We start from the raw sequence: 14,979 nt of genomic DNA, 5'->3' as shown, positions 1-14,979 counted from the left end.
GAAGGGTGAACAAAGGAAGGGCGACATCATGACAAGAAAATGAAAGAAAAATGATGTAGAACAACCACATGAAATAAGTGAATTAGGATCGATACTTGGAAGCGTTAGGTATTATGTGTCTATAGGATTCAAGTTCTTGTTAATTGTTGTCCATTGATAACATATACACAATTTTATGAGCTAGTCGAGTCAACCGAGCACTCTAGACTCGTTAAATTTATTTTTCTTAATGAACCAAAATGGTCAGCTCATCTCGACATTTATGTGTCCGAGCTCAAGCCGACCATCCTAAGTTTTCAATTATCTGTAATTTATTCTCAAGGGAAAACATGAAAGAAAGGGGCGGCAAGTGCCTGAAGAAGAGTGTAGAGAATAAAATGAGCAGAAATGGTCATGTTGCATCTATTTTTGTACGCTCTAGTATTATACACAGTAGTAGACTGCACATATCCATGTCTAACCATAATTAACCATTTATTCTTGTCGTGCCATGATCGCCAACACAACACAAGTCTTAACAATCCAATCCGATCCCATTCCTGATCACAACGCCAACAAACTAAAACACAAAAAACAGCTCACATTTCCCGACAATCCCAATAATTTTTCGGGCTCCCCTTGTCCTTTGCACCGCCAAGTACATAGAGCAGGGCCACGCATCGTCCCTCCCAGCCGTCCGATGGCTCCACGCCAGAGGATCAGACCAATCATAGCCGTCCGATATGTTCTCTGTCCCAGAGCATTTCCGGGGCAGGAAAGATTCGGACTTTACCGAATAGTCCATTCGAGTCCTCGGCAGACGGCAGCAAGGGGGAGAAAGAGCCGGAGAGGACGACCCGGGCTCCCCTTGCGTGCTCCGCGCACCCCGCCTCGCCGTCGCCGAGGTGAGCGCCAAGAACCCAGCCCTTGCTCTTCTACCCAGCTCCGATTTGGGGTTCGAGGCTATCTGTATCGCTTGTTGGCGCCTTTTTCGCGGGATGCCGGAAGATTGCCTGTCCTTTTTGTGCGGGTCTGCTTCCGGACGATTTGTTGCATGTGCAAGAAAGCTTCGAGTTTGGTGGGATATGTGGGGGATCTTTTGGTGCGTGTGGTTGATAGCTTGGAGCCAACGAAAAGCTGGATCTTGCATTCTTGCGGCGGCGTTTTTGGGCGTTCAAAGGGGAATCCTGCTGTCTTGGGGGGTGTGCCATTTCGTCAGGCGTTTCTCTGTTCTTGCGGCGGGCCTCGTCCCGAGCAAGAATTGGGGTTTTGCGACTAGTGGCTCTATCATTTACTGCAATTTCGAGCGAGATCGGGAGGTTCCTTCAGGAATTTGGATGATTCTTGCAGAGGGCCGTGGTTATCTTCTGAGTCGCCACTCCACAGTTTCCCCCTTTCATAAATGGCTTAATTAGGTTCTTGGGGATTAGGATGATTCTTGATGAGGGTCGTGGACTCGAGGTTGCCTGTTGAGTTGACGCTCTGAATTTTGCCCTTTTTTTGACTGGTTCCGTGGTAGCTAGTTTTGTTTGCCGGCGGCGGAAATTTGAGAGCTTTGTTTACACCAGCGTTGTACTAGTGCCTCCTTCCGGGATTGTTGGATAGTGTCGATAGGACAACATCAAAATCTCGTGCTGGTAGATCTTTTTTGAGAAGGGGATAGCCCCGGCCTCTGCAGGTTGTTCTGAACATTGTATTCTTGTTCATTAGGTTTGCTATATTCTGCTCCTTCAAGAAATAAAAGTTTGCTGTATTTTGTGTTGGTTGGTTTAGTTTGTCGTCAGGTTGTATTAGCTCACAATTAGAGGGCAAAGATCATCCCTGTAGGTTTAGTTATACACACAAATATTGCTCCATACTACAGAAGTGGGTAAATTTTATACACAGAGAAAACATACTCCAGTGGTCCAGCTTCAGTAACTTACTTAAACCATGAAAATTAAGAAAAAATGATTTTGCAAGGTACAATCAAGAATACATGACTGCTAGATTTTTGTTACCTTTGTCCATCCTACTGTTTCTCAATATCTGGGCATTCTCTTTTATCTAACTCAATGTAATTCAGTTTAAAGTAGGTAATAGGAAAACAGAACTATGAGCTCAGGGAGTGGTGCAGACAATGACCATGCGAAAGAAGCAGCACTATATGAGCAGCACCTCTCCAAGGTGATCCTACATCATCTCATTTAAGAATTTTGCTTAGATGAAGCTCAGTATTTTTGTCAGGCTTTTGGGGAGATAATTGTTCTATTATCCCTATTTTGCGCGCAAATAATTGCTGCTTTCTCATATTTGTGTTCTTTCCTTGTTAGATTGGTCAAGTTAGAGCTGCCCTAGGAAAATTATCAGGAAAATCTGCACTGTATTGCTCAGATGGTTCAGTTGCGAGGTATCTGATAGCAAGGAATTGGGACGTGAAGAAGGCTACCAAAATGCTTATGAAAACCTTGAAATGGCGTTCCGAGTATAAGCCTGATGAGATCCGTTGGGTGAGCCATTCTCACTTTTTGACTTAAGAAAACCTATACTTCTCTAAAGAAATAGCATGCCCTGTACCCAAGTAGTAGAAGTGATTCTCTTTATGCCATTGTGGAGATTTCTAGTATGCTTTATGAAACAATTGCTGCATCATTGTAATCTGTTTGATGGCATAGTATTTGATAAACGGTATTATTTAAATTCTTGATATAGGATGACATATCAGATGAAGCCGCGACTGGGAAAATTTACCGGAGTGATTATTTTGACAAAAGTGGACGGAGTATTCTTGTCATGAGACCTTCATGCCAGGTTTAATCATGCTCTTTTTTTTCTTGTATCAAAATGTGCATATGTAGTTCCTATGAACATAAGGTTGTGTCATTTATTCATTCTAATTTATGTCCTGTTTTCAGAATACCAAGAAGGCCAAGGGTCAGGTCAGGTATTTGGTATACTGTATGGAGAATGCAATCCTAAATCTTCCACCTGGTCAGGATCAGATGGTTTGGCTCATTGATTTTGCTGGTTTTGGCATGTCTCACTTATCACTTCACGTGACAAAGTTGACAGCAGATGTCCTACAAGGTCATTATCCTGAAAGATTGGGTGTGGCAATTCTTTACAATGCTCCCAGAGTTTTCGAGTCTTTCTGGAAGGTATGACCTGTACTGCAACTTATAATTATCCTTATTTTTAGCTATTTAGTTAATCAGAAACATAGGGATGATGTGTATTTATGTAGTGTCTAACAATGTCTTTGTTCTCCTATTTGCATTATAGACTGCCTATAGCAGATAACACAGCTTGTTTTATTTTCCTCTTACTATCAGAATACCTTGTATTTGTTTCTTCTGGATGGTCTCCTTTTTTTTATCTTGTGGAACATGAATAGCAGTTATAGTATACGAAAGGGAATGAAGCATCCTGTGTAAAAAAAGGGAATGAAGCATCCTGTGTTACTTACAGTTTTTGTGTCCTATTTCCAAAACTAAGTTTTATATCTACATGCAGATGGCAAGTCCCATTCTTGAGCCGAAAACGAGAAATAAGGTCAAATTTGTATACCCTGATAATCCTGAAACCGACAAGATAATGGAAGACCTTTTCAACATGGATGAATTAGAATGTGCATTTGGCGGTAGAAGCCAGGCCAGTTTTAACATAAATGATTTTGCTGCAAGGATGAGAGAAGATGACAACAAGATGCCCTTGTTTTGGAGCCCTGAGAATTCTGCGCTTGCTTCCGAGCCCTATCTGATGAAGAACCATGGGTCCCAACAATGTAGCTCAGGTTTGAAGACTGAAGAGACTGCATCAGACAAGATTGAGGAAACAGAGAATGTATCTGAAAAGAGTGAAGAATCAGAGGAGAGTACATCGGAGGAAAAGGAAGAGGCTGAGGTTGCATCTGAGGAGAGGGGGCAGACTGAGATTTTGTCTGAGAAGAGGCGTGAAACTGAGACTGGCTCTGTAAAGGATGAAACGGAGACTAGATCTGAAAGGAAAGAAGAAACTGAATCAAACACAGATAAATTGACAACCTCAAAAGGAGAAGGTATTACATCTTCAGATAAAGGTGCCAGTTCATCTGATCCATGAAGCATCACCGAAACATACATTCCAGATGTTGGTATGAGCTCCACCTCCACTGCAGCAAATTACCACCAGCACGTGAACATGAAAAGTGATAACAATCCTTTAACACAAACCCGGAAGTGCTGCCAGACTTGTTCTGTAGTCGGCACCCTTGTGACCTTATTCGAAGAACCTTTTGGCAACAAACTGAACTTATCAGATGGTAAACCGCAATAAAATACTTGATTACACTCAGTTTTCTTGTGCCAACCAGATTTTCTTCGATTTACATGTGCTGGTATATATGCTATATCATGTGTTTTTCTTGGAAATCTGAAGTCGTTTTTTTCTGTTGTTGGGCTTATGCAAGGCACAGTGCCACAGTGTAAGTTTACTTTGCACTGGCCGCTTTACTTCTTTTGACTTCGATTTTGCTGAAAGAAAAGAACATAATTTCTACTGTTACTACTTGTGCCGAACCTCAAGCCTTTGGCAACAACTTGTGTTTCTGCTAGAAGCCACCATTTACATTTCAGTTAGTAAGAAAAGTTGCTAGGCATGAAAGTTGAAAAGGTTTCAGCCCTCCCACTACAAACTTTTCTGACCCTTGTAAGCTATAATATAGACAAAATTAAAAATTCACTATCACAAGTCAAAAGTCATAGAAGCTGTGTCTCTGTGGTATCGGCAACGGCGACTCGCAGTGGATCCTGGAGTCCAGGGTGGAGTAACCCTTCCTGATCTTGCTCCCATTATCTACATCAGCTTCGACCACGAAGACGCTGCAGACGGGCCGGTGGTCGGAGAACCTGGACTCGCCCCTGATGTACTGCAGCTGCTCTATCCCCCGGCCATGCCACAGTATCCGGTCACACCTACATGAGCATTCATATGGGATGTAAGGTAAACCGTCAGAAAACCTCACATTCAGAGTTCAGATTTGCTGCTTGTTCTTTTCATTACCAGGCAGGTGTTCTCCGTTTCTTCTTCGATTTCGTGGTCTCCCCGGCGTAGGTGTCGGTGTTGGGCTTGTATTTGTACGTTGGCGCGAAGTATATTTTGCCTTCCTTCCACCCCTTGAACACTCTTCCTGCTTGCCTCTCGATCATCAGCTGTCCAGGAATATCCATCTTGTCAATCCAGAGGCTTTCACTGCAGTGCCACTGTAGCATATCTGAAAAATGCAGGGTTTATCACATACCTGATCGTTCTCGAGCAAGGTGTCCCAGTCGTTCTCCTCGAGCAACGCCCTGGTCTCGTCGTAGCTCAGCACGACGCGGTAGTTCAGGTCCCCGAGCCATATGATCCGGCTGGGTTTATTCACAAATCTAATGAGCATCGAGATTGCAAACAGAGCATGTGAATTTTTCTAGGTATGTGATGTTGGGCTTAATGATGATTACTCGTGGTCGATGATCTTCTCGGGGATCCGCTGGCCGGGCACCTTGCAGATGCGCGGGAACTGGGTGCTCTTGAGGATCTCGGCGACGTCGGCGTTGCGGCGCACCTCGTCGCCCTCCTTCTCGCCGGAGGCCAGGTGGCTGCACACGAAGCAGACGCTGGTCTGGTGCAGCGTCATGCTCATGGCGATGCAGCCCTTGTTGCCGAGGCGGCCCATGATGCCGCGGCCGACCGAGTCCACGCGGAGGTGGCCGATGTTCTGCACCAGCTCCCGCCGCACCCACACCGACAGGAAGATGCCCACCATCTGCTTGCTGGCGATCAGGCAGTAGTTCATCCCGCCATTGCCGCCGCCGCCAATGGCATCGAATCCTCCTAACCCTGGAGACGAGGACGAGGAGGGGTACTGGTCCGGCTCCTCGCCGCCGGACGACGAGGCCTCGACACGGTAGATGAAGTCCCGCATCTCCCGGGCGCGGCGTATCATGGTGGAGGGGTCGGACATGCAGGTGCAGGTCTTGACGAGCGCGCTGTTGACGCGGTAGTTCTTGCTGAGCGCCTTGAGGGACGGCTTGTGGAAGAGGAGCGCGCCGCTGCTGGAGGACTTGGGGATGGACGGGCCGCGCTCGCGGCCGGCGCCCTGCCGGCTCAGGGTCTGGGCGGACGTGGAGGTGGACGCCGCGGCGGCGGATGACTCCGTCGGCGACAGCTCGTCGCCGGAGGACTGCTGGTCCTGCTGCTGTTGGTGTTGCTGGTGCTGGGGCTTGTTGAGGGCCTGGTAGATGAGCGCCAGCCATTTCGCCGCCGGCTCGTTGTCCTCCACCACCAGCACGTTGCCCGCGTTCAGAGGCACGATCTCCTGGAACCTGCCCAAAAATGTCACTTGGTCAGGTGATCAAACGATTGTTCTGATTCCCGCTTGAAATTCTGCAACAATTAACATGATTGCAGTGGACGGATCGGGAAATGTTGCCCGTACCCTAGGACGTAGATGTCAGGTAATCCTTCTATCTGAAGAAAATCTTCTAGGTTAAGGCTGCTGTTAGGAGGCTTCCCTCCCACGTTCCACGTGCCCACGAACACCCTGCAACAACAAGAACACAACAATGTCATCAACTTGTAGAAAATTAGCCCCCTCTTCTCTTCCAACGAATCAATCAGAAATTCAGAACCGAAGAGCTCTCGTCACCTGTATTCCCTTGTATCGACGTTCTGCCTGCTGGGCGAATCCAGGCAGCTCAGTGTCAGGCTCTCGATTCGCGTCGCGCAATGCCGCTCTGAGACGCAGAGAAAAGGAACAAATTCAGAATCGCAACGATCACGAGCACACACACAGGCACATTGTCTCCCAACAAAAGAATCACCTGAAACGCTCTTGCGGACGGTGGGAGACGCGTCCAAGAACTCCTCCGCCATCGTCGTGGCGTCCGTCCTCTCGCCGGCGCCGCCGCCGTATTTCTCGTCCAAATCGAAGACGATGTCTCGGCGCGAGGTCGTCCTCTTCTCCGAGCTCCCCGCGCCGCTCCTCCCTTTCTTGCGGAAGATGTTGGACATGAAGGACTGCGATTTCAGAGAAGCCAACAAAAAAATAGCAAATCAAAACCAGCCACATTGCTTTCATGACCGACCGATCGATCGATCTCTCCCCCAGTTCCGGCACGCGCGCCGGCCAGGAGGAGACCTGCTCTCACCTTCTTCTTCTTGCCATTCTTGACGAGCTCGTCGGCCGAGGCGGGCTTGGGGATGTCGCGGGGGACATTGTTGAGGTTATGAGGATGGTTTGACATTCAGCCCGGCCGCGGTAAAAACAAGGCAACGGCGCGATGCATGGACCCTCATCCGCCGCGATGTCGTCTTCTTCCACGGTTGTTTTCCTCTCCACCCTGTAACCACCCGGCAGCACGGCAAGGCAGGAGCGAAATGTGGAGTAGTGGGTGCAGGAAAGGAACAAAAGTGGGGGGTGAAAATGGGTGGCAGGGAGGGAATTGTGTCCAGCGAAGGGCTTCGAAAACGAGCGGGCGCCTGGTATTCAGGGAGCCTACAGCAATGGTAGAAGATGCCCAACCTTGCTTGTTTTTTTTTTGGCCTTTTTCTTGTTTGTATTTTTTCTTTACTTTGGATTTGGATTTAGCAGCTGAAATTTGTCATGGCATGAGCACAGTGAGCAGCTGAAGTTTAGTTGTCAGGTCAAACTCACTGGCGCCTAGGATGCTTCTGGGTTTTGTCGGATGTTATTACTGGGTTTGATTATGAGCCGTGTTAACAGCATGATGTGTGTTGTAGTGCCATGGATTATACCTGCAGAGATACATGCTGGGCTAGGGAGTGTGTCGGTAAGTAAAGTATGAACAGGTCAAAACTGTGAACATGCCAGCTGAGGGTTTTCTAGTCTCGCAGGGATGTTGATTGTTTGCATGTGGCAAACCTTCACCTCGGATCCATAACAAAGTTTTATATCACCGACTTTTCCGAGTTCAGACGCCACATGCTGCTTGATTTATGTGCCTCTGGATTGAGGCATACGGTATTTTAATATTTCCTTTACAAAGAAAATTCTAGTTGAAGAAAGGCTTCCATTTGAAGATTCACCCACTGCACAGGTCAATGCATGGAGACGCCGGAGCTCTAGAAAGAACCGGGTTAAAAGACAAGGCAGGCCGGCGGTTAATGACACGCTGTTTGCTTCCCCAGGAGTAATTCTGGGCTGCTTTCTTGTGTGTGTCTCTTTGAGATGGGCCGGACAATAAGAATTCATAGAAGAATATGAGGGGAACCACATGTCCACATGGCATGGTGAGATGGACAGAATTGACCCCTTACTTCCGATTGGTTATCTGGCCATCTAACCAAGCGAAATCACTAGTCTTTGGCAGATCACAACTCAGTAGATGCTGCTTGAGGGATAAAATGACACAATGTTTATTTTTTAGATGTGATGAAATGTCAATCGGGTGATAGCAAACTTGTCTTCATGGATTTACGGATTCGCAGGGAGCCGAGGGCCAACCTTAGTTGACTGACAATGACAAAGGCTTGCGAAACAAAATAGCGCCTTTGAAATGAATCTTAATTAAGTAGTCTATCAGTGGTGCGAGGCAGCTTAGCCCCGGGGAGCTAAAGGTTATACCTTTGTAAGCGAACTTTGGTTCTTCTAAACGCAAGAAATTCACGAAACGAACTCAGAAAGTAACCCTTTTATATCTAGCGCCGATGCCAAAAATGTTGTACTAGGTAGTGTAGCGTCGCTCTGTCAGGCGCTACACCTCCTGCCAGTGTGGCGAGGCTGGACCAGAATGGGCCCCATACGCAGGCATGTAGCGTCTCTCACATAGGCGCTACACAGCCTAGTATAGCGTCGCTCCCGTCGGCGCTATGCTCTCACTTAGGGATAACCGACCCGAACAGCCCAGTCCGACCCACTCCCCCTTATCTCCCCCACACCCCACAAAAGCTCGGGGATGGCAGCTCCCCTCTCTCATCTCAAACCCCTCTACCAAAATTCTCAGATCTGAAGGTTTTCTGCGTGGATTTCGACCCCACGAGTGCCAAGAGGTATTCTCCCGTGCTTTCTTTGGTTTTAAACGATTGGAATCTTGTATTTTGGTTGGACTTGTCCAAATCTTGGAAACCCTAGCTTTGCAAATTAACCAAACATGCATCATTGATTTCTTGTTGCAATGGCCAATGGTTGCTTGTTATGATTGCTATGAAGCATTATGTTTAAGATTTAGGATTTTTGTTAGGTTAGGATTAGGGTTCTTGTTAGATTTGTATGATAGGCCTAGTGTTTGCTTATATGGCTAGGTTTTCTTTGTGTGTCAGTCCCCTGATTAATTATTGAATATGTTTATGTATGTGTTGTGATTATAGGGATGGAGAGAATTCTTCATGTTCATCATATGGAGAGATGGACGTCTTTTTTAAAGGCTCATGGGAAAGTAGTCTAAAAACTATTATGGCAAATACTATGTTTTATGCATTTTTAGTTCTTATAAGTTGCTGGTTGTGTGATAACCATGTTGTCATGGAGAACACCATCAATATGCTTTTGTTGAATATTATGTGAATTACTATGCATGCTCATCTTGTTTGAAGTAAGAGAGATTTACCATGAGTTGCAAAGATTTAAGTATGCATATTGTTAGAGAGGAACATTGGGCCGCCAACTAAAGCCATGTTCACATGGTGGAAGTTTCAGCTGGACAAAAGTCCAAATATTTATTGTTCTTGCTTTCCCGGTATGGATATCCAAAAAATTTGAGATTCATCAAAATTGAGAAATCAAATGAGATCCATCTCCTAAGGACCTTTGTACAAGAGGCAAGGAGGTACCCCTTTGTGACACTTGGTTAAAACATATGTATGCGATGAAAATCCATGGAAGTCCAAGCTAATTAGGACAAGGTGTGTGCACTATTGGTATATTATGCATGAGGCAAGCAAACTTATAGGAAGTAATTATGCATAAGTCATACTATTTATCACTACCGTTGACATAAGTAACACCTCTCAAAATAAATATTTTCAACACTCATATTGCTTTCAAAATAAAAAGTTCTAGCACATGGGTAATCCCTGCTTTCCTCTGCGAAGGGTCTTTTCTTTTACTATCATGTTGAGTCTCCACCTTCTACCTAATGCACCGATTAAGAGACCATAGTTGTCATTCTTAGTGCAATGTGCATATTCCGAAAATTATTATTGATTGATTCATGATTATGCTATTGCTTGCTCTTAAATTATTTGTATCTAGTCACCTTTTAAACTTTGAAGGTGTCCTTGCATTTATGTTCTGCTATTCCATAAGGACATTTTGAGTACTACTTTATTATGTTTACTCTATGCTTATAAACACACAATTGCTTTTAATGCACTATTATTCATGATCTCTTATTTGAGTTACTCTTCATGTTATAACATAGTTGCTAAGTTCTATTGAATCATATCTATCATGCCTATATTAGAGTACTTAGATCCCAGCTCACAATGCTTTACATGCTTGATCAAGATTGTGTTGGCTTCATGTCACCTCAAAAATTATTTTGTTATCACTTACCTACTCGAGGATGAGCAGGAGTTAAGCTTGGGGATGATGATACGTCTCAAACGTATCTATAATTTTTGATGCTCCATGCTTATTTTACACCAATTCATATGTATTTTGTTTACACTTCGTTGCACTTTTACATGATTTACGGCACTAGCCTATTAACAAGATGCCACAGTGCCAGTTCTTTTCTGCTGTTTTTGTATTTCAGAAATGTTGTTCAGGAAATATTCTCGGAATTGGACGAAACAAAAGCCGAAGTCAATATTTTACCGAAACGAAGACGAAGTCCGGGGGGGGGACGAAGAGGCGCCATAGGGCGGCCACACCTGCCCTTGGCGCGGCCTAGGGCTGGCCCGCGCCAAGGCATGGTGTGGGTCCCTGGGCACCCCACCGACCTAAATCCTCCGCCTATTTGTACATCTTCTCGGGAAAACCCTGGATACCCGAGCCTCCATCCACGAAAAGTTCCGTCGCGGATGCCATCGCAGAACCCATCTCGGGGGGGGGGGGGGTTCTGAAGCTCTTCCCGGCACCCTGCCGGAGGTGGAAATCATCGCCGGAGGCATCTACATCGCCATGTCCGCCTCCGAAGTGATGCGTGAGTAGTTCATCCATGGACTATGGGTCCATAGCAGTAGCTAGATGGTTGTCTTATCCACCATGTGCTTCATGTATCGATCTTGTGAGTTTCCCTACATGATCAAGATCATCTTTATGTAATCATCTATGTTTGGTTTGCTGGGATTCGATGAATATTGTGTACTATGTTAAGATTGATTATATATTCATGTCATATGTTATTTGTGATCTTGCATGCTCTCCGTTGCCAGTAGAAACTCTGGCCAATTGGAGACTTGTAACTCCAAGAGGGGGTATTTATGCTCGATAGTAGGTTCATGCCTCTAGTTTCCTGGGAGAGTGACTTTATAACTTCTAAGGTTGTAGATGTGCTGTTGCTACTAGGGATAACTCTATTGTTTACTTCACACACATTTCTTAATGCGATAGTCGGTTGCTTGCAACTTTATACTGGAAGGGGTTCGGACGATAACCTGAAGGTGGGTTATTAGTCATAGACGCAGTTGGATTACGGTCTATGTATTATGTTGTAATGCCCAACACCAAATTATCATAGTAATCATCTTGTCATGTATGGTCGATATTCGGTCAATTGCCCAGTTGTAATTTATTCACCCAACATGCTATTTCTTTATGGAGAGACACCTCTAGTGAACTGTGGACCCCGGTCCTATTTCCTTTATTGATAAATTCAACTGCAATCATGTTCTGTTTACTTTCTGCAAACATCTCCTTCCATTCGATACGTCTAATCCTTTGTGTTCAGCAAACCGGTGAGATTAAAAACCTCACTGTAAGTTGGGCAAAGTACTTTGGTTGTGTTGTGTGTAGGTTCCACGTTGTTGCTGACGCCGGTAGTGCGCCCTGCCACTAGTCAGCCAGCAACACCTTCAGAAGTGACGCCTTTATCCTACTAGTCGATTAAACCTTGGTTTCGTATTGAATAAAACTTGTTGTTGTGCCCATCACACCTTCCTCTTGGGGTTCCCCAATAGCGTGCCCGCATATGTCGAGTACACGCCATCGGGAATCAGAAACTTTCAAGAAGGTATTGGGACGGTATCATCGGATACCATTGTTTAGTGATCTTAGTCTCGCTGACGAAGCCGTGGTTGACGGTGGCAAGAGCTTCGTTCTTGGAGCTAGGCCAATTTCCTACCGGGATATGGATCACAAGAATAATGGGATTTATCCCGGGTTGATGTTCAAAACCTACTTCGAATTTATGGTATCGATCAAGGAGTTCTTGTTAAGCATCATCACCCGTACACCGATGTTCACTTGGACATCAAGAAGAGCTACAGGTTAAATGCGAAGAGGATGGATGTCCATGGGTTGTGGGTGCTAGTCCTTTGAAGGGAGGGTCCTCTTGGAAAAGTACTAGAATGTGTATCAACTCACATGTGCCGAGGCAAGAAGCTTGATGGCAAGGATGCGAAGTGCAACCACTAGCTAAGAACTCAACTTCCAGTTCACGAGATCTTGTCACTTCCAATGATGAGTATTAAGTCCATCCAAGATCTTTGTGAAATCTCGCTTTCACTTCAATATGAAGTACGGGAAGGCATGGAAGGCCAAACAAGACGCATTCAAGATGTTGTACGGTGATTCGGAGGATGCATACAACCAACTCCCTAGGTTGTTGGGAGCAATGGCCGCTACTGAACCCGGACATGGTTCATGTGGTGGAGCCTTTTGGTCAAAAGACAACATTGCACAACGATGCAAGAGTCCGAGTATTTAGCCGTGCATACTTTGGGTCTTTGAGCAATGTGTGAGGGCTTTCGAACATTATAGACCGATCGTATCCATCGATAGCACCTTCTTGACCAAAAAATCAAGGTCACACAATTGGTGGCAATATCAAATGATGCCAACAACCATTTAATGCCTTTGAATTTTGCTTTAGTTGAGATTGAAAACAATGATAACTTGGAGTGGTTTTTCCGTCTGCTAAAAACCAAGGCTATACCGCCTTCAACGGAAGTATGTGTCATCTCGGATTGGCATCAAGGAATTCTCAACACGGTGGAGATTGGCATTCTCGAGCATGGTCGCTTGCACCATCGATGGTGCATGAGTCATTTTTGTTCAAACTTCTATAGGGCATGTGGGATCAAGGAGTTGTCTGACAATCTTCCAGATTGTTGTCTCGCTTACTCCGATCACCGCTTGACGGAAACAACTCCATGTGTACCAACTCGTTGTGACTCCAAGTGCAGACTGTTGTAGCAAGCGTCTTTTCCCCACAAGGGTGACTCGACGGTTTATATCGAACTCTTGGGGAATTGGCTTAGAACTATCTTTTGCTTCTCCTCTTCAAGCAACCTACAAAACAAAGTAATTGCCTATGTCCCCAACTCCACCGTGTACTTGTCAAGCACAAGGTTTCGTATTAATAAAACTCAAATAACTTATAAATAAAGTAAAGTAAAACAATCTATGACTAGGCAAGCAAGGTAAAAACAATAATAAGAAGGTATTTTCAGGTTTTGCTTTGTGTTTGCTAATATTAATTTTTATTTATTTAGGATTTAGTTAATGTAGAAAATAAAAATGATAGGAATGATGTTTGAAAGTTGTTTCTTATGATTAAAATTGGACCGGGGTTCATGGATTCACTTGTCTAATCTCTCATAAAGGTGTAGTGGACATAAAACAATTCAGAAGCAATGTAATGTTGATGAAACTTCATTATGTGTATGATTAGCATTCATATGGGCACCACGTCCTATCATAGAGATGATATAACACATCTCTCTTATACTTCTCTAGAAAGGGAAAACTCAAAGCAATCTATAATATAATTAAGAATTAACAGAGCATAGCCTTAGGTACTTCGACATGATGTTTGAAATACAAATATGCTACCTTGAATAAATAAGATTATCGCAAATGTCACTGGATAGTTGTAGCAAATGAATTCACTTAATCCCTAGTGAGGTAACAAAAGATAGGTAAAGCCATAGTATTTCTCAAATTTATTGTCACTATTCAATCACTACCACCATGTTACTCCAACTAATACACACTTCCCCCACACATGTTCTCTTATACAAGTTAGATCAAAACAAGCAATTATGAATATGGTACATGATATGCATCTACTCATACATCTTACACACAATTGGATTCAAATCTCAAATACCTAACTCATAGAATAAAGATGCACCACATAGAAATTACATATATGACCATAATCATGCTAGGGAACTTATATGATGCTAGATCTTTGATAGAACAAGAGAGAAATATATCCAAGTACCGCCACAAACTCATAGTCCATAGCTGGACTACTCCCTCTTCATCATGGTGATGATGGTGAGGATATTGAAGAAGGTAGAGATCCCTATGGTGGCGGCTCCGACAGAGTTTCCCCTCCAATCTTCGTTGTGTGGGCATGTCATTTACCATGGATTTTCACCCAGTTAACGACGTGGATGCTTTAGCATGCTGGATTCTTCGCCGACGTGCCGGATTCATCGACGGCGAGTGATACGCGTACAGCACGCGTCCGTTGGGAACCCCAAGTGGAAGGTGTGATGCGTACAGCAGCAAGTTTCCCTCAGTAAGAAACCAAGGTTTATCGAACCACCAGGAGTCAAGAAGCACGTCGAAGGTTGATGGCGGCGGGATGTTGTGCGGCGCAACACCAGGGATTCCGGCACCAACGTGGAACCTGCACAACACAACCAAAGTACTTTGCCCCAACGAAACAATGAGGTTGTCAATCTCACCGGCTTGCTGTAACAAAAGATTAGATGTATAGTGTGGATGATGATTGTTTGCAGAAAACAGTAGAACAAGTATTGCAGTAGATTGTATTTCAGATGTAAAGAATGGACCGGGGTCCACAGTTCACTAGAGGTGTCTCTCCCATAAGTATTGCGGTCAGAAACCCACCGGCGGGCAGC

The 14,979-nt window shown here is 44.8% G+C and overlaps 2 protein-coding genes across 2 annotated transcripts; one reads left to right on the top strand and one right to left on the bottom strand.

The window, feature by feature from the left end:
- Window positions 1–771: 771 nt before the first annotated feature.
- On the top strand, window positions 772–4,290 carry LOC124693162 (phosphatidylinositol transfer protein 3-like). Its single transcript, XM_047226626.1, has 6 exons — window positions 772–884; window positions 2,045–2,145; window positions 2,292–2,468; window positions 2,671–2,769; window positions 2,874–3,116; window positions 3,472–4,290. The coding sequence occupies exons 2-6, from the start codon at window positions 2,074–2,076 to the stop codon at window positions 4,057–4,059; spliced, it is 1,179 nt and encodes a 392-aa protein (XP_047082582.1). The 5' UTR covers window positions 772–884; window positions 2,045–2,073; the 3' UTR covers window positions 4,060–4,290.
- A 397-nt stretch (window positions 4,291–4,687) lies between these two features.
- On the bottom strand, window positions 4,688–7,223 carry LOC124688373 (type I inositol polyphosphate 5-phosphatase 5-like). Its single transcript, XM_047222059.1, has 8 exons — window positions 7,128–7,223; window positions 6,801–6,996; window positions 6,626–6,713; window positions 6,416–6,520; window positions 5,439–6,302; window positions 5,237–5,345; window positions 4,999–5,147; window positions 4,688–4,910 (listed from the first exon to the last, which is right to left on the bottom strand). Exons 1-8 carry the CDS (start codon window positions 7,221–7,223, stop codon window positions 4,688–4,690), a joined length of 1,830 nt encoding a protein of 609 aa, XP_047078015.1.
- Between the last annotated feature and the right edge of the window lie 7,756 nt (window positions 7,224–14,979).

Source organism: Lolium rigidum, chromosome 2, assembly GCF_022539505.1.
Source record: "Lolium rigidum isolate FL_2022 chromosome 2, APGP_CSIRO_Lrig_0.1, whole genome shotgun sequence".
NCBI classification, from domain to species: domain Eukaryota; kingdom Viridiplantae; phylum Streptophyta; class Magnoliopsida; order Poales; family Poaceae; genus Lolium; species Lolium rigidum.
The sequence above is the reverse complement of the archived record's forward strand: the minus strand, read 5'-3'. Positions and strand labels throughout refer to the sequence as shown.